We start from the raw sequence: 19,014 nt of genomic DNA, 5'->3' as shown, positions 1-19,014 counted from the left end.
AAAGTGCTGGGATTACAGGCATCAGCCACTGTGCCTGGCCTTTTTTTTTTTTTTTTTTTTTTTAAGATGGGGTTGTGCTCTGTCACCCAGACTAGAGTGTAGTGGCACCATCACAGCTTACCACAGCCTCAAACTGGGTTCAAGTGATCCTCCCATCTCAGCTTCCTGAGTAGCTGAGACTACAAATGCATGCCACCTTGCCTGGCTAATTTTAAAATGTCTTGTAGAAATGGAATTTTGCTGTGTTGCCCAGGCTAGCCTTGAACTTGTATCCTCAAGCAGTCTTCCTGTCTCAGCCCCTCAAAGTGCTGAGATTACAGTCATTAGCCACTGTGCCATGTGGTATAGTCTTTTGCAAGCAAAGTTTTCTTTTTTGGATTCTTTTTCTTTATCCATAAAATAAGCATGTTCATGGCATATAGAGGTTTGCGAGGACTGATTAACAAATACAAAACTCTTAGTGGAGTTCTGGAAAACAGGTCATCAAATGGTAGACATATTTATTATAATTGATTTTAAGCTACAATAGAAACACCTTGAAACTTACATAGATGTTAGGATTTAACATTTCAGTAATAACTTACTGAGGAACTATACAAAAAACACTGTCATTCTAATGAATAAGGATCAACATGTTCACCCCTCATAAAGCACAGGCGGGCAGAGCATAAAATCACCCCTCTTGGCTGGGCATGGTGGCTCACACCTGTAATCCCAGCACTTTTGGAGGCTGAGGTGAGTAGAACACTTGAGGTCAGGAGTTCAAGATCAGCCTGACCAATATGGTGAAACCCCATCTGTACTAAAAATACAAAAATTAGCCAGACGTGGTGGCAGGTGCCTGTAATCCCAGCTACTTGGGAGGGCTGAGGCAGGAGAATAGTTTTAATCCGGTAGGCGGAGGTTGCAGTGAGCCGAGACTGTGCCATTGCAGTCCAACCTGAACGGCAAGAGCAAAACTCTGTCTCAAAGAAAAAAAATCACCCTTGTTCTGTTAAACCTTGTGTAGTAATGTAAAACAAAACAAAACTCTGAATTGTCCTATCACCAATAAGAGAACCCAGATTTTAGAGAGATGCACAGGTTGATTAGGGCTAAAGGGAGAATGAGATGTGGAAAACTACAGAGAATTTAATCTTTTGCTGTAATACGTTATCACTGTAAAACATTCAGGCCATATGGAAAAATGCAAAGGAAAGCAACAAATCACCTGAAATTCCACCAGCCAGAAACAACCAGGGCATCATACGTTATTTGCTTTAAAAAGGTATTTAATTTTACTGATTTTTTTTTTTTTTAAGATGAACTCTCACTGTGTCACCCAGGCTGGAGTGTGGTGGCATGATCTTGGCTAACTGCAACCTTTGCCTCCTGGGTTCAAGCATTTCTCCTGCCTTAGCCCCCTGAGTAGCTGGGATTACAGGCATGCACCACCATGACTGGCTAATTTTTTATATTTTGGGTAGAGAGAGGGTTTCACCATGTTGGCCGCTAGGCTGGTCTCAAACTCCTGACCTCAAGTGATCTGCCTGCCTTGGCCTCCCAAAGTGCTAGAAGGACAGGCATGAGCCACTGTGCTCAGCCTTCATTTTACTCAAATTTAACAATAACAAAACTAAAGTGAACCTGAAGGAATTATTACTGAGCTTCAGATTTATCTGAATCTTTTTTCATCACCAAGGATATTAATTCCTATGAGAGCTCTTTAATATTATAAAAGCCACTAGGAGACTGACATATTTGTTTTGTTTTGTTTTAAATTCACATTTTAAATTTAAACAGGAGGCATTGTCTCTCTACAGTGAACCCGTGAGGGAACTTAAACATCCTTTAATCTCCTCTCACCCTTCATCCCTCTCAATTTTTGTTGGCTTTTGTCGTTAAAAAATTATTACAATTTTCTCTGCAAATGTAATTCCTGAGTTTTTTTCTTACATTAAAAATTTTTAATGAATTCTGTGCACTGGTTCTTTTACCTACCTCTACTTCTTGTTTTATTTTGATTAATCTCTTGGTTATATCTCTGTGACTATACTAGAATTCATTGAAATGTACATTTTAAATGAATTGTTTGGTATGTGAATTATATCTGAGTAAAGGTACACTGCTGTTTAACACAACTTTTTCATTCAGCACTGGGTTGACTGGATTTTGTTGGATTTTTTTTTTTTTTTTGTCCCTCCCTCTTCTCCCCTCTCTACCGAAGAGCTCATAATATGTTTGAGAATGTCTCATTTTTCAACCATTAGCTAACTAATATTTTTGAGTTGTTGTATCTTTCAAAACATTGCAACCATTGTTTGATTTTCTTCTGGCCTGATTCCCCATTTTATTTGTATTTGTTAAACAGAGGCACGGTCTTGCTCTGTCACCCAGGCAAGAGTGTGATGGCGCAATCATATTAATAGCTTGCTACACTCTCAAACTCCTGATCCTCCCGCCTCTGTCTCCCAAGTAACCGGGACTACAGGCACGCTGCCATGCCCAGCTAGTTTTTATTTTTTGTTTAGACAGGGTCTTGCTGTGTTGCCAAGGCTGGTCTCGAACTCTTGTGCTCAAGCAGTCATCCTGCCTCAGCTTTCCAAAGTACTTGGATTGACAGGCTTAAGCCACTATGCCCAGCCCTTTTCTGCCTTTTTCAAGGTGATTCCGCCCCCCGTGCCCTCCCCTTGCAGCCACCACGTATGATAGAGTAACTTGATGTTGTTTTTGTTTATGTCCTATATAGAGTATGTTCTTCTGATCTGCAATTCAGTTCTTTCCTTTCCTGTATTATATATCCTTTTTGTCATTTGTTCAGATTTTCTATTTTAATAATACTAGTTATATTGGATATTACATTGACTACTTTCTGTCTTTCTACTTTAAATTTTTCTTGCTTCTGGGTTTCATTCTGCTTTCAGGCACACTCATACCTTTTATTTTGAGGGCGGTTGAGAACAAAACTTTGTTTATATTCTGCAACCGCTTGATGATTTTTCTACCTGTATGTGCCCTGTGACCGTGCTGTGGGCCCTCGTGCTTGCTGTTCCTCTGCCGGCAGTGCTCTGTCTCCAGATATCCGTGTGGATTGCCGGATGCAGGTCCCTACGCAGATAACCCTTCCTCAGAAGGTCTGTCTTGTACCATTCTGTCTGCCCACATCATTCTTCTTGCATTACAGTAATGTGATATTATGTATTTATCAGCATATTTGGTTTTTCATTCCTCCCCTATCCCTCCACCCCCAGTGCAGGCTGCAGAAAGCACAGGTTATGTCCATTTTGTTCATGGCTGTATTGCCAGTGCCTGTAGCAGTGCTTGGCATATAGTAAAGACTTTTATGTCCAGTTGTAGACAGGTCATGCCTGCAATCTGTAGCTGAGCCTTTAGAAGGTATACTTAGATTCTTTTACTGTTCTGGGGGTAGAAATATGGGTATATGGTGAAATCATTTACAAATTTCTTTAATCTTAATTGAAATACAGTGGGATCAATTTTCCCCTAATTTGTTTTTGGGGACTTATATTCAAAGAACAAGCAAGCAGGCTGGACACAGTGGTTCATGCCTATAATCCCAGCACTTTGGGAGGCCAAAGAGGAGAAGGCCAGAAGTTGGACACCAGCCTGGTTAACAAAGCCAGCCAGACAGACAGACAGACACACACACTCACTCACTCACTCCAGGCGTGATGATGTTTGCTTGTAGTCCAGCTCCTTGGGTGGGTGGTGGCTTGCGCAAGAGGAACCCCTGATCCCAGGAGTTGGAGGTTGCAGTGAGCTATGATTGCATCACTGCCCTCCATGCTGGGTGACCGTGTCTCAAACAAAACAACCAACCAGAATATCTAAACAGAAGAGCATTTAGGGGTTTGCAGATGACAGCTCCTTTCTCAGTGGAATATTTATTTTCCCTTATGGGAAAAGGGCTCAGTGATTTTAATATAACTTATTTAAGAACAGGGGTTATAAGGTAACAGTTTCATCTGTGTCTTTATTCAGGAAGAATCGGTTTGGTAATTCCAGAGGATCTCAGTGAAGCCATTTGGGAATTTCCGCAAGAATTCCTACCTGAAGGAATTTATCTTATTTCACAAAGCCTCTTTGAAGATGCAAACTTTTGGTTTAAAACCAAATTTTCTGGAGTACTTATCTTCTGTTTATCAGTGGATCACCAAGTAGTGATTGTAGCATATCTAGGTTTTTAAGTCTTTTTCTTTCTTTTCCTCTCTCCCTCCCTCCCTCCATCTTGCTCTGTCACCCAGACTGGAATGCAGTGGCATGATCACAGCTCACTGCAGCCTCAGTCCCTTGGGATTAAGGAATCCTCCCACCTCAGCTTTGGGGTCTTTTACTATTAACCTGCAAGCTTCCTGAGGGCAGAATCCACTTAAACTCTGGGATCTATAACTAGTGTCCTGGGGAGCTTTCATGAGCAGGAAGTGGGTTCTAGAGCTCTCAGCACAGTGGGGAGTGTGGGGCTCACAGAGTGACAGGATGGAGCGTAAACTTCAGTTGCCAACATCTGGAGCACAGCTGCTGCTGCTGCCTTTTTTTTTTTTTTTCTTCAGACATTATTAAATTATGTAGCTATGCAGAATGTCTAGCATGAATACAGAAAGTAATGGATGGCAGCAAGTGTGATTTTCCTGTTTTTTTCCTTCTTTCATTTTAGATTTAGGGGGTACATGTGCAGGTTTGTTACATGAGTAAATTTTATATACAGATGATCCCATCACCAAGGTAGTGAGCATAGTACCCGATAGGTAGCCTTCTAACCTGCACCCCGTCCTGGCTCACGCAGTCCCTGTTGTCTGTTGGGCCTATCTTTGTGTCCATGTGTATTCAATGATGAGCTACCCCTTACAAGTGAGAACACATGGTGTTTGGTTTTCTGTTCCTCTGTTAGTTCTCTTAGGCTAATGGCCTCTAGCTGCATCCATGTTGCTACAAAGGACATGATCTTATTCTTATTATGGCTGCATAGTATTCCATGGTCTGTGTGTGTGTATCACATTTTCTTTTTCCAGTCCACCATTAATGGGCATCTTGGTTGATTCCATGTTTTTGCTGTGGTGAATAGTACTGTGATGAACATACAAGTACTTGCGTCTTTTTGGTAGCACAGTTTATATACCTAATAATGGAATTGCTGGTAGTTGTAAGTTCTTTGGGAAATCGTCACACTGCTTTCCACAGTGGCTGAACTCATTTACATTCCTACTAGCAGTGTATAAGTGTCCCTGTTTCTCTGCAACCTTGCTGGTATTTGTTTTTTACTTTTTTAAAATAATAGGACAGCTGCTGCTTCTTTTCACCATCTTTTAGTAATAACTGGATGACATGCAATATGGAGGTCTTTGTGTAAACACATAAGGAAAGTATAAGATAGGGGAGACAAAAGGCCTTCATGAAGCAGGGTTTGGTGGTGATTAATTTGCTACTACGGCTTCCAGTTGGTGATGTGAATGGTTTGAACTCCTGGGCTAGGGAAGGCTGTGGAAGAATAACCAACCACCTGCTTTCAACTTTAAGCTAATCATTGAGTGATTGATTGTCATGAACAATGGCTTGCATTTGTAACTTGGTTCTTGGTTACTCAACAACTGGGAAGAGATGGGCGGTCCGAAGCAGCTGTGTTAGCTCCAGATCTTAATGGAGGTAGGAAGGGGGCTGATGTCGCAGCCTTTTCACATGCTGCCAACCCCAGGCGGATGTTGAGAATTGCCCTTCCGAACTGCCCTTTCATTTCCATTAGGCGGAGAATTTGCTTTGTTGCCTGGGAATGTGGTGGTGGACTCTGGCTCTGCACGCTTCCTGCAGAGTGAATGCACTCCAAATTAGAAAAACAGAAGGGTCCTACTTTCTATTCCCCACCACTGCCTCAGCTTGTTGCTGCAGCACCTCCTGCTTGAGGTGCCAAGGCCCAGGGACCAGCATTGCTGGGAACATGATACCAGTCAGGAATTTAATGGTATCTCACTGCATCTAGTAAATATTTTGGGGAACCTAAAAAAACAACCTGTAGATGCCATAATTAGTGATATAACAAGACAGATTCTAGAAGAAATTTAAAAATATAAAATTTCAGCTTTCAATCTGGATTGGCTGTTTGAATGAAAAGAATTTAGCAGCTTTTCTAGGCTTGGTTAGGGAATGAGGGATAGGGATAGCCTGGTGTGGAGGCATGATAAGAAAGCATGCAACGGAACAGTCCCCTCTGTGGAGCTAAAGGGAGGAAAGCAAGCAGTCCATGCTTAAACATGATCTTTATTTTATGTTAGTTTTTGGCATTTCTACTTCATCAATTAATGGAATATATTCACATTTGAAATAGGCTAATTAAGGAACCTAGAATAATGCTAGTCAGTCATTTAGAAAGCCTTTCTTGGACACTAAAGTAAATTAGTGTAAAGTACATTTAGTAAATGTAAAAGCATCCTGCAACTTGTAATTCTCTTCTAAATAGAAAAATTATAAATGCTGCCACCTGTTGACAAAATATGAGTATGCAATTCTACTCCACTTGGTCAGTGATCCTGCCCGCAAGGGATCTTACTGGCTGGATAATGACCCTCAGCTAAAAATGCTTTAAAATATGCTGGTCTCACTGTACCTTATCTGACATTCTGTTTTTGGCAGCTGATTGGTGTGAGAATTACACCTGAATTGATTAATTTGTTCAGCCCAACTTGAGAAATGGATGTAGATCAATTTAAAGAATGCTGAAGCTCCCATGCTACCTTACAGAATCCATCATTTAAGACACCATTTCAGATTGTATCCCTTGAAGCCTTAAAGTTAGGATCTGTAGGCTGAAAAGTATCTTTTTTTTTTTTTTTTTTTTTTTGAGATAGAGTCTTGTTCTGTCACCCAGGCTAGAGTACAGCGGCATGAACATGGCTCACTGGAGCCTTGGCCTCCTGGACTCAAGCAATCCTCCTGCCTCAGCCTCCTGAGTAGCTGGGACTAAAGGCACACACCACTACACCTGGATAATTTTTAATTATTTTATACACACAGGGTTTCACTTTGTTGCCCAGGCTGGTCTCAAAATCCCAGGCTCAAGTGAAATCCTCCCAAAATTCTGGGACTGTAGGTGTTAGCCATTCCTCTCAGCTGAGTATCCATATTTTAAGAGTCTTGTAGATGAGTGAATACTGTGACTCACTTTGTAGAGCCCTTGCCCTTATATCTAACCAGAGTGAGGGAGAGAGCCCCTCTTCAGGACCTGTGACACCCAGGCCTGTGACACACCCCAAACTTTGAAGCACCCCAAACTTTGAAGGCAGCCTTAGCCTATCCCCAGGGCCTTTGTGACCACTGGCTGTGTCTAGGACATGACACTTGCCCTGAAAATGGCACTCTTCAAGGCCAGTCACTTCCAACTGTGCCTTTCATTTCTGAGATGCATGGTGGTTAAGGGGGAGGTAAGCCATCCTGTTCTTTTTTTCTTTTATACCTGCTTTGGTTTCTTTATTATTGATTCCCCTCCTCACTGTACCCTCTGGAATCCTTTTTCGTTACAGCTTCCCCCACTCTCCTCACCACATACACATGCTATTTGCAGAATCTTCACTTTCTGTAATAAAACCTAGATTTCCCCTTAGGATGCTGCTTGCTTTTCTTTTCTGTTACTGAGAACTTTGTCCTGTGGAAATCTCATGTTGGGTGATGGTGGTGGTGGTATCATTCTGTCCCCTAGTGCGTCTTTCATCCTTTTCTGAAAGCTCAGATCTGTCTTTATCCTTCATGTCTTTCTTGTTCTCAAACCTGCTGTTTGTCTTTTTACCTCCAGTCTCACATTGCCTTCATTTTTTTTCCCAGTACTGCCCACCCCCTGCCATGCAGTTTATCCTGAGTCAGCCACTATTCTGGAATTTCCATATAGTAAGTTGCTTATTTCTCACAATGACTTTATGAACTAGGTATTATTATTCCCGTAGGCACAGAGAGGTTAAGTAACGAGGGTTACAAAGTAAGTGGCTTAGCTGGACCTGAAATGCAGACAGCTTGCCCCTCGGTCTCTATTACTGTGAGTCAGCTTTTCCTTAGTCATGTGCACTGATGCTCATTGCAGTATGACTGGAAACAACTTGGATGTCTATCATGAGGGGATTGATTAAATTATGCTCTATCCAAACCATGCCATACTCTGCAGTTATTAAAGAGAATGATTCCCAGCACTTTGGGAAGCTGAGGTGACAGGATTGCCTAAGGCCAGGAGTTCAAGACCAGCCTAGGCAACAAAGCAAGACCCCCTCTCTGCAAAAGAGAATGAAACAGTAATATGTATTATGCAGGAAAAAATTTTCAAGATACCCTAAAAGGAAAAAGCAGGGTGCAGAACATTTGTTGTATGTATGTGGGGAGAAAATCTGGTCTGTGTGTGTAGCACTGGATCAGGCTGTTCCTGAAGCCATACAATATTTGGATTTCTCAAGTTGTTTTGTAAGCTGCCTGTCACAGACATCGGGATCAGGCATTTCTCCCTGTCTGAGAATTTGCTCCTCACAGTCTGCAGTTTTCTGTTCAGGAGGAAGACAGTATGGTGTGATACATGGTGTGTGATTGTAGAGACAAATAACACTTGATTTAAATCTAGGTTCGTCACTTATTATGTGATCTTGGGCAAGTCACTTCACTTTTCCCAGCCTTGGTTTTTACAATTTTAAAATGGGGACAAGTCTTACCTGGCAGAATGATTGTGACTTTTGAGATAAAATTTATTCATTCAACAAATATTTTTATTTGGCATCTACTATGTGCCAAGCCCTCCTGTAGGCACTAAGGATCTAGCAGTAAATAAGAACTTAAATCTGCTCTAATTTAGCTTACTTCTGGTGGGAATAGAAACACTTTAAAAATAAATCGTATATGGCAAATGGTGATGAATACTCTGAAGGAAAACTAAAAGAAAATAAAGGGTGAATAGGAGCGTTGGCGTGTGGTAGAGGTGCAGTTTAACAGGACTGTTATACAAGTCTTAACAAGGCACCACTGGAGCCAAGATTGGAGGACCTGAGGATACACATGGGTATCTGGAGCAAAAGCAGGGGGAACATGAACTGTGAATGTCCAAGGTGGGCACATGCTTGCCTGCTTGAGAGCTGCAAGGATGTGGGTTTGGCTGGCACAAAGACATGGACAGAGAATTGAGGTTAGAGGTGGCAGGGCAGGGGCCCAGATGGGTAGGCCTTTGCAAGCCTGTACAATTTTGGCTTTTCCTCTGCATGTAATGTATCTGGCACATCAGGGATGCCCTACATATGGTAACTGTGATGATAAAGATGCCACTATGGTGCTCTGCTCTTTAGGTAGAAGAAAGACAGATGGGGTATAACATTTTAGGATTTTTTTTTTTTTTTTTTTTTTGAGGCAGGGTTTCCCTATGTCTTCCAGGGTGGAGTGCAGTGGTGCGGTCTCAGTGCACTGCAGCCTCTGCCTCCTGGGCTCAAGTGATCTTCCCACCTTAGCCTCTCAAAATGTTGAGATGAGCCACTGTGCTAGGATCCCCCCCCCAACTTTTTTTGAGACAGGATCTTGCTGTGTCACGTAGGCTGGAGTATAGTGGCACAATCACAGCTCACTGCAGCCTTGACCTGCTGGGATTAAGCGATCCTCCTACCTCAGCCTGCCGAGTAGCTGGGACTACAGACGAGTACCACCACACCCACCTAGTTTTTGTACTTTTGGTGGAGATGAGGTTTCACTATGTTGCCCAGGCTGGAGGATTCTTTTTAACAATTGCTTTTTAATATGCCTGAAACAGCAGCATCATTGGATAGAAAGAGCACTTTAGTAGAAATCTACGGACCTGATGTCATATGCATTGTGCTGTGGACCTTCGCTGAATCTCAACTTACCTATTAAACTGAGGGCAGTAACTTCTCTGTCTGCCTCATAAGGTTAATGAGAAGAATAAGAGATAAGTGCATGTCTAGAAATGCTTTGTGAACAGTTTAGTAAATGTGAAGCTACTATGTTTGCTGAATTGCATACTTGGAAGCCATGTGGTCCAGCTCCTTCCAAGGTGTAGTTGTCTTTCTGAATGCTTCTAGAAATAGGGCACTCACTACAGGAAATACCACAACGTTGCCACTTTTCTTGATTTGGATCCTCAGTTACAGTTAACACAGCCCGCATGTGCACTCTTTTCTAGGAAGTTGTGCCATATTGCTGCCCTAAGGTACACTTGTACTATCAACAGTTTAGGAATGAGTCTTTGTGTTGGATTTATCCATCTGTAACCCAAATAAAACCTCACCATGATAAGGTACTGAACTGGATCAGGAAAGTGGATTAAGGAGCTTTACTATTAAAGCATCAGGTAGGTGATGAAAGGGGCGAACTGAAAACCGTAGGGAAGGGAGCTGATGGAAGTAGTGGCTGTGCTGTGCCCAGGTTCTGTGCTGTGCCCAGGCTCTGTGCTGTGCCCAGGTTCTATGCTGTGCCCAGGTTCTGTGCTGTGCTGGGGTTGAGCTCCCTTGTTGGTAGGGGGGCCCAGAATGCAGAGTTGGTGTGACTAATGACTACCCGTGCTGAGCTTTAATTGCCATAGCACCAGCGACTCCCCAAACTCTTAGAAAAACCCAGATAAGGAATTAAATGTGGGAAATTAAATGTGGGTGGATGCGGGCCTTTCCTTCCTGCTGCTTTTTTTGTTTTGTCTTCAAGCGATTCTCCTGCCTCAGCCTCCTGAGTAGCTGGGATTACAGGTGCACGCCACCATGCCTGGCTAATTTTTGTATTTCTGGTAGAGATGGGGTTTTACCATGTTGGTTAGGCTGGTCCCAAACTCCTGACCCCGTGATCTGCCCGCCTCAGCCTCTCAAAGTGCTGGGATTACAGGTGTGAGCCACCGCACTCGGCCTCCTGCTGCTTGGTTATTGAATTGGGAAATTAGCTGAGCTCCTAAGTGAGCTCTACCAAGAGCAGCAGCAACCGTTTGTTAACCAGCGCACTATCCATGTGCCAGCACTTTGCTTCTTATACATTTTACAGGGATCGTCACTTTTACTCCTCAAACTGCCCTGTGCAGTAGACATTACCCTTTGTCATGGGCTGAGTTATGTCCTCTGACCTTGAATTCCTGTGTTGAAGCCCTAACTGCCCCAGTACCTCAGATCATGACTATATTTAGAGATAAGGTCTATATAAATATTGTGACTATATTTAGAGATGAGGTCATTAGGGTGGGCCCCAATCCGATCTGACTGGTGTCCTATAAGAAAAGGTAATTTGGACATAGGTACGTAGAGTGAAGACCATGTGAAAGCAGCACGAGAGACAGCGATCTATGAATCAGCTAGAGGCCTCAGAACAAGGCCTGCTTATACCTTGGTTTTGGACTTATAGCCTCCAGGATTGTTTAAGCCACCCAGTCTGTGGCAGCCCTAGCAAACTAATGTGCCGTGTGTGTGTGTGTGTGTGTGTGTGTGTGTGTGTGTGTTTGAGATGGAGTCTCTGTTGCCCAGGCTGAAGTGCAGTGGTACAATCTCAGCTCACTACAACCTCCGCCTCCCAGGTTCAAGCAATTCTCCTGCCTCAGTCTCCAAGTAGCTGGGATTATAGGCACCTGCCACCATGCCTGGTTTATTTTTGTATTTTTAGTAGAGATGGGGTTTCTCCATGTTGGCCAGGCTGGTCTTGAACTCCTGATCTCATGCCATCCACCCCTCTTGGCCTCCCAAAGTGCTGGGATTACAGGCGTGAACCACTGTTCCCAGCCCCTTGTTTCATATCTAATAAAACTAAGGATCAGAGAGTGTATGAAACTTGCCAAAGTTCTCACAGTTATAGCTAGGTAGAGTTAAGCCCAGCGATTAAATCCAGATGTGTCTGATTCCAGGCAGAGTTAAATCTAGGGATTAAATCCAGGTGTGTTTGATTCCAAAGCTTGTGCCTATACCTGATATGTTATATTGAGTCCTGAGTGTGTCTACCTTAAGGCTGCTGCTCCTCACTTTTGAAATAGTGAGTGGCACCCAGATCTTTGACTTCTATCTGGTCCATTGTTCTCACAAATATACTATGCTTTCTCCCCTGCCACCACTTTCCTTAGAGGTAAGACACTGGACAAGTACATGAGCCCTTCTGGAGAGGAATGGCACAAACAGGTGACTAAGTTAGGGACTTCGTAAATCTGAAAAGATTTGCATGTGTTTGGGACTTTCCTTCCCAGCTTTCTTCTGATGAAGTGAGATAGAGGCAACTTGTTCTTCAAAGGGGTTTGTTACCTGCTTGGAGGTAGAGTTAAGCCTGACAGAAAGACGGGGCGGATAAGTGTTTAGTATCATACTTGCACTTTTGCTGTCACTAAGTAGTTTGCTGGTTTGTCATGAATCAGGCATAAATATTAGAAATACCCAAGTCCCGATCTGACTCCTAGATATTCCACTCTAGGAAGTCTGGGACAGGATCTGAGCATCCATCATCATCTGTTTTTCTTTTGAGTCTTCCCTGGTGATTTTGATGTGTTCTATCAAATGGAGAACGCTTCAAGTTGTGGAATGGTTTATTTCTATAGTTGTTCCTTCTAAACCAACTTCAGGAACCTGTTGCTTGTAGTCTAAAGCCGGAATTAATTATCATCTGTGGTCATTAGCAGGTCTGAATGTGCCAGTCCAGTAGGTAGCAGGTGCTATCCAATATGTTTTTGAAATTTGTCTTGCTGAGTTCAGCTTATTTTGTACACTTTGCATTTTCCTCCTCTAGAGGGCTCCAGAGCTAAGCTGAGCAGACTGGCTTGTACCCTCATTAGACAAGAAGACTAGCCAGTAAGATTTGAGCTTTTATTCGTTGGAGGAACTAATGTTATATTATCTTTTAGAGCTTCCTATTATTTTCTAGTGCTTCCCTCCCACCCCACGCCCACCCCCAGCTCCCAACCTCTATCTGAAGGATATAAAGACTGTTTTCTTGTTAGAGTCACAGTTAGTGATGCTAGAACACAAGGAAGGGAGTGTGGCTAAGATTTCAGGTCCTTTTTTTTTTTTGCATTAATTATTTTTATTTACAGAAACAGTTATTTACATTTAACCCAGTTTCGTGGCAAGTTCTTTAACCTTTGCCTTTTCTAGCTTGGCGATGCGAGCCACAGACTTGGGACCCAGGACATTGCCTCCCCAGTGACACCAGATCTCATCATATCTGTCACTGTAGTTGGTGCGGATAGCTTCCACCAGCTTAGCCAAAGCACCTTTGTCTTCCGAGTTAACGTGTGTGAAGGCGACAGTGCTGCAGGTCTTCCTATGAACTAGACGTCCCAGTCTTGCCTTCCCCTTGATGATGCAGTAAGGGACTCCCATTTTACGACAGAGGGCAGGCAAGAAGACAACCAGCTCAATGGGATCCACGTCGTGTGCAATCACCACCAGCTGAGCTTTCTTGTTCTCCACCAAGGTGGTGACGCTGTTAATTCCTGCTCGAAGGACAGGTGGTCTCTTAGTGGGGACGTCCCCTTTGCCAGCCACTTTTTTCTCGGCCCGGGCCAACAGCCTCTGCTTCTTTTCTTGCGTCGTCTCTGGTCTATACTTGTGGGCCAGCTTAAGCAGCTGAGTAGCTGTTTGGCGGTCCAGGGCCTGTGTGAACTGGTTAATTGCAGGGGGCACTTTCAGCCGCTTATAGAGGATGGCTCTCTGCCGCTGCAACCTGATATAGCGGGGCCATTTCACAAAGCGGGTGAGGTCTCTTTTGGGCTGGATGTCTTGTCCAATGCCAAAATTTTTAGGCCTTTTCTCAAATAGTGGATTCACCACTTTCTTGGCCACCTGCTTCTTCACAACAGCAGGGGCCGGAGCCACCTTCTTCCCCTTGGCCTTCTTTCCTTTCGGCATCTTGGGCGGCAGGAAGAGAGATGATTTCAGGTCTTTAAAAGAGAGATCTCTAAAATTCTTTGCTTATATTTATCAGTGAGAAGGTTGAATTTACATCTTCAATGTATGAATAATTATGTATAAATTATTTACCCATGCAATTTCACTAATGTGATTTTTTTTTAATTTTATTTATTTATTTTTTTTGAGACATTCTTATGCTGTCATCCAGGCTAGAGTGCAGTGGTACGAGCTCAGCTCACTGCAACCTCTGCCTCCCGGTTCAAGCAATTCTCGTGCCTTGGCCTCCGTAGTGGCTGGGATTACAGTCATGTGCCACCGTGTCCAGCTAATTTTTCTATTTTTAGTAGACACAGAGTTTTGCCATGTTGGCCAGGCTGGTCTCAAACTCTTGGCCTCAAGTGATCCACCTGCCTGGGCTTCCCAAAGTGCTGGGATTATAGGCGTGACCCATCACACCTGGCCACTAATATGACATTCTTTTAAAAGAACGAGCCTCCCCCTTCTTGCGTCCCCCTACCCCAAAGTTCAAATATTTTTTTTCTGTATTCTAATGAAGATGACTTTTGAAGCCACTGCTTTAGAAAATGCTTTTCATTGATATGGTGGAGGTCTGGGGGGGAAGAGTTTATAGATGATCTTGAGGTTGTCTGGGTTGTAGGTTCCTTTCTTTTCTTTTTTGTTTCTTTCTCTTTTTCTCTGTCTTCCCTTTCTTCCTTCCTTTCCTTCTTTCCTTTTTTCTTTTCTCTCTTCTTTCTTTTCTTTTCTTTCTACAGGAGCTCACTATGTCACTGTGTCAGCCAGGCTAGAGTGCAGTAGTGTGACTGTAGCTCACTTCAGCCTTGATCTCCTTGGGGTCAAGTGATCCTTCCACCTCAGCTTCAGCTTCTCAAGTACCTGGGACTATAGGCATGCACCACCAGTAACAGCTAATTTTTTAATTTTTATTTTTCGTAGAGATGGGTTCTCTCTACATTGCCCAGGCTGGTCTTGACCTCCTGGCCTCAAGTGATCCCACTGCCTCGGTCTCCTAAAGTATTGCGATTACAGGCACGAACGACCGTGTCTGGCCTTGCAGACACCTTTTTATTGCAGTTGTCCTCTTGACATTTTAGTAAAGAGTGAATTGTCCAGGGAAAGGCAGAACCCGACAGTCATTAAGAGGGAACTTTATGTGGATGGCCCACAGGCAGTAAGGAAAGCTTTGGAGGGAGCATAGGAAAGTTTGCAGTAGGTATCTGAAGCAGTAGCATGGGTGCATTTTGTCACGTTCAACTCAGTGGGCACTCAGAAATCAGCTTGGCATTCATACAGACTTAGAGATTTCAATGCAGTGCTGCACATTCGTGTTTGAGCCACCAACTTCCTGCAGTAAGGAAATGAGTTCTTTGAACTGAAAGTGCTGCAGGGCCATGAATACCCATTTTTAAGTTGCCATCTTGATACTTCCAATTTTGAAAGGGTAGAGATGGGCTGGTATCCTTATCTGAATGGATTTAAAAATTTCTCTTCCAGATGTTGCATCTTTTATTATACTTTCAGCTCTTCATCTACCTGGCTCTTTTACTTAACTATGATATAAAGACATTTTTTAAAAAGTGACATTAGATCCGGCAAGATTTTTGCCAGAGCAGATAAACTGGAGTGATTTATTTAGGAAAAAGTTACCACAATGCAGTCCCACCAGAGGCAAACCTGGAGTTACATTTAGACAGGTCAATCTCTGAAGAAAAGTGTAATTTGGGGTCATGTGACCTAACTCCTGAGGTCACCCAGAGCTTATGCTGCAATCAGAAAAGGAAGAGATGCCCACGAGGCCAAATTTTAATTTTGTTATTTCCACATTTAGAAAAGTAGGAAGAATAAATTTTGCAGCATCGCAGTAGATTTAAAAACACTAGTTCCTTTTAAACTCTTTAAACAGACTTCAAACAACTTACTTTAAATTTTTTTCCAGCTTTATTATGGTATACTTGATAAGTCTATATATTTAAGGTATACAGCGTGATGTTTTGATACGTATAGTGTGAAATGATTACCACAGTCAAGTTTAATAATTAATCACATATCCTTCACCCCACAATACATGTGATTTCTTGTGTGTGTGGCGAGAATCCTTAAAATCAACTCTCAGCACGTTTCAAATATGCAATAAAATATTTATGATTGTCACCATGCTGTTAATCAGATTGCCTGCCTTGGTTAAAGTGCAGACTCAGGTGAAGTGAATGGAAGATGATAGTTTAATTGATATATACTCTAAAATAAATATAGTTATTTTTGCTAACCTAAGAACCTACTCATAAACTGTTAGCATTAAAAGGATGTAAGATATGATGTTTTCCCTTCACTTCTTTAACAGAAGTGGAAATGGAGGTGATGTAACTTGCTTGAGGTCACACAGGTAGTTAAGAGCAGAGAAAGGACTAGAGTCAGGACTGGTTTAGTGATTTTTAGTTTAGTGCATTTTAAATTTTTATCAGGTGATGCCTTAATCTTTGCATCTTCCAAATCCAGAAGCTAGGTTATAGAATAGCATATTTTATTTTAATATTACATTTATAGAGATAGATATTCTTGGTTAAAGCTCTTTTTTAAAAAATAATTTCAACTTTTAGATTCAGAGGATACATGTGCAGGTTTGTGACATGGGTTTATTATATGGTGCCAAGGTTTGGAATGCAAATGATCCCATCACCTAGATAATGTAAAGCTCCTTTTAGAATGGTACATACAGATTTAATTCTGTCACTGAGAATGTTTCAGGAACTAATTGGAATTGGAAAATATCTTGCATTTGACTCGTTTTGTTTTTGGCATTTAGGTTTTCCTAGGACATTAGGACAAGCGGAAGCCCTGGACAAAATCTGTGAAGTGGATCTAGTGATCAGTTTGAACATTCCATTTGAAACACTTAAAGATCGTCTCAGCCGTCGTTGGATTCACCCTCCTAGTGGAAGGGTATACAACCTGGATTTCAATCCACCTCATGTACATGTAAGAATATACAAAGTGCTTTCACAACCTGACAAGAAAAAGACAAACAATTTCCATTGAAAAGTGGAGAAAAGGATATGAGTAGACCATTCAAAAAAGAACAAATCTACATAACCAAAAAACATTTTTAAAATGTTCCAATTGAGTATTTGAAAAAGAATTATTGTTCTTTCTGATAAAGACTATTTGGTTTATGATAATCTGATAAAGACAGATTGAGCTGTCTTTATCATACTGAACTCCAGTTTTGGGTACTAAATAGTATTGCTTGTTATCATCCAAACGTGGAATACATGGCATTGTGTCTTACTAGGTTAATCTTTATGGAAATATTACACTTGAATATACAGAAAATTACTTCAAGGGACTAAGAAGGGCTTCCCAACTCCTGGGTGCCATTATGTCAGTAAAGTCCCAATGAGACTTTCTCACTTGAGTAAAGCACTCGTTTTGAAGTCTTTTGTTAAAAATGTAAAAGGTAACCAGGCCTCTTGGCCTGGTAAGTCAAGGCTGTGGTGCGCTGTGATTGTGCCACCGCACTTCAGCCTGGGTGACAGAGTAAGACCTAGTCTCCCGCCCCCCTCCAAAAAACATTGACATTCTGTAATTCTTTTATTAGATCCCTTCCTGATATCTATCTGGAGAAGCTATGATAGGGGAAAAAATGGATGGGAGAAAAAAAGGAGTTCTGACAATACAGATGGGAACACTGAAATCCAGCACAGATGCTTTATATTTTGGCTTTGTCCTGATCTGCTGATCAAGAGATTCTCATAAAATTTGAAAAGCCTTACAACTGAGTTGCTTTTCACAGCCTCAGTTTTCCTAAAAGAACATCTTCAATTACCATGCTGTTTTTGAAGCAGCTGTGTTGTCTGGGGTATATATCCTGGGGTTCGTCATCTCTCACCAGGAACATTTAGGACATGGACACACATGAGAAGTTTAGGAGCAGAGCTTTAATAGTCAGAAGAGAAGGGAAAGAGAAACGGCTCTCTCTATAGAGATAGAAGGGAGTCCAAGTGGAAAAGACCAGCTGGTGGTGGATGCTCCGGATTTTATAGTCCATGGTGAGGAGGTCTGATTTACATAGGGCTCACAGATTGGTTGGATCAGGCATGATGTTTACATGATGCTGGGGAGTGGAGGGGGAAGGCTGGTCTCCCCACCCTAATCTTACTATGCAAATGTAATCTCCTTTGCCTGCCCCGTCTTGTCTGCTCCTTGCTGTACACATGGCTGACAAAAGAGAAGGGAAGATGGAGCCTCCATCTTGAACATGTCCGGGGAAGCTCCCAGCTTGCTTGTCTGTGCAGCTGGACTTTACAGGCTGCTCTTTGTTCAGAAATGATTTGGGCTGCTTTTCATTAAAGAGAAAAGCCTTACTGAGGACTCACATCCCCTTATTATCTGCCTACATGATTTCTTCTGAACTCCTGTATCCATCAGTGGTGGCCAGGTTCCCTGGGAAGGGGGGATGCTGTGGCTCTACCATCATTCCGCTTTCTGGAAACGGTTGTATTTGCTGATGCTCTGAAATTCTGGGAATCACTTTCTGAGCCTTGTGGATGTAAGCATAATAAAGTCGGCGGCAATAGAGGTAATATACAGCCTTCTCCCATCCCCATCTCTCTTGTCATGTTGGGTTAACAACCATGGAATACACGTGATAATTACCTAGCTCACTCATAAATCATAAGTCTTATACCCAAGGCTCTGAGCTGTAATGGGATTTTAGTGTGTTTCAAATTTATAGCCAGTTTCTGATTATCCAATTGAGTTGCCTGCATCCCTCGGTTCTGGCCTACCTTTTGTCAGATTTATTTCTTGTGACTATCTCCCCTGGTGAGTAATAATCATGGATGTGAGAGGCAAAATTCAAAACCTGTCCATTTTGTAATTTCTAAGGAGGTATGGTAGTTCCTGGGGAAATTAAAACAAATTTAAAATCAAGGTGTGTGTGTGTGTGTGTGTGTGTGTGTGTTTTAATTATAGATTTTCAGTTCTTAGAATGTTTGTCCCTGATTGTCACGGGTATTTGAGTCATTCCTATTTTAATGCACCTTTAAATGTGTCATTAAAAAATATTTTCAGGCCAGGCGTGGTGGCTCACGCCTGTAATCCTAGCACTTTGGGAGGCCGAGGTGGGTGGATCACCTGAGGTCAGGAGTTCAAGACCAGCCTGGCCATCATGGAGAAA

At 42.4% G+C, this 19,014-nt stretch overlaps 2 protein-coding genes across 6 annotated transcripts in view; one reads left to right on the top strand and one right to left on the bottom strand.

Annotated features, from left to right (window-relative positions):
• The window catches only part of LOC108313224 (60S ribosomal protein L7a-like), an 18,253-nt gene extending 4,421 nt beyond the window's left edge, over positions 1-13,832 (bottom strand). Inside the window, exon 1 of the mRNA XM_037743105.1 lies at positions 13,015-13,832. Within this exon, the coding sequence (XP_037599033.1) occupies positions 13,017-13,817 (801 nt within the window). The 5' untranslated portion in view covers positions 13,818-13,832 and the 3' untranslated portion in view covers positions 13,015-13,016. The remainder of the gene's footprint in view (positions 1-13,014) is intronic.
• The window catches only part of AK4 (adenylate kinase 4), a 77,955-nt gene that overhangs the window by 52,659 nt on the left and 6,282 nt on the right, over positions 1-19,014 (top strand). For all 5 annotated transcript variants that reach the window (XM_037743107.1, XM_037743106.1, XM_037743108.1 and 2 more), the window contains one exon: positions 16,642-16,814. In XM_037743107.1, the coding sequence (XP_037599035.1) occupies positions 16,642-16,814 (173 nt within the window). The remainder of the gene's footprint in view (positions 1-16,641; positions 16,815-19,014) is intronic.

The sequence above is a fragment of the Cebus imitator genome, unplaced genomic scaffold (assembly GCF_001604975.1).
Source record: "Cebus imitator isolate Cc_AM_T3 unplaced genomic scaffold, Cebus_imitator-1.0 Scaffold135, whole genome shotgun sequence".
In the NCBI taxonomy this organism is placed as follows: Eukaryota; Metazoa; Chordata; class Mammalia; order Primates; family Cebidae; genus Cebus; species Cebus imitator.
This window is presented reverse-complemented; position numbering and strand designations above follow the sequence as displayed.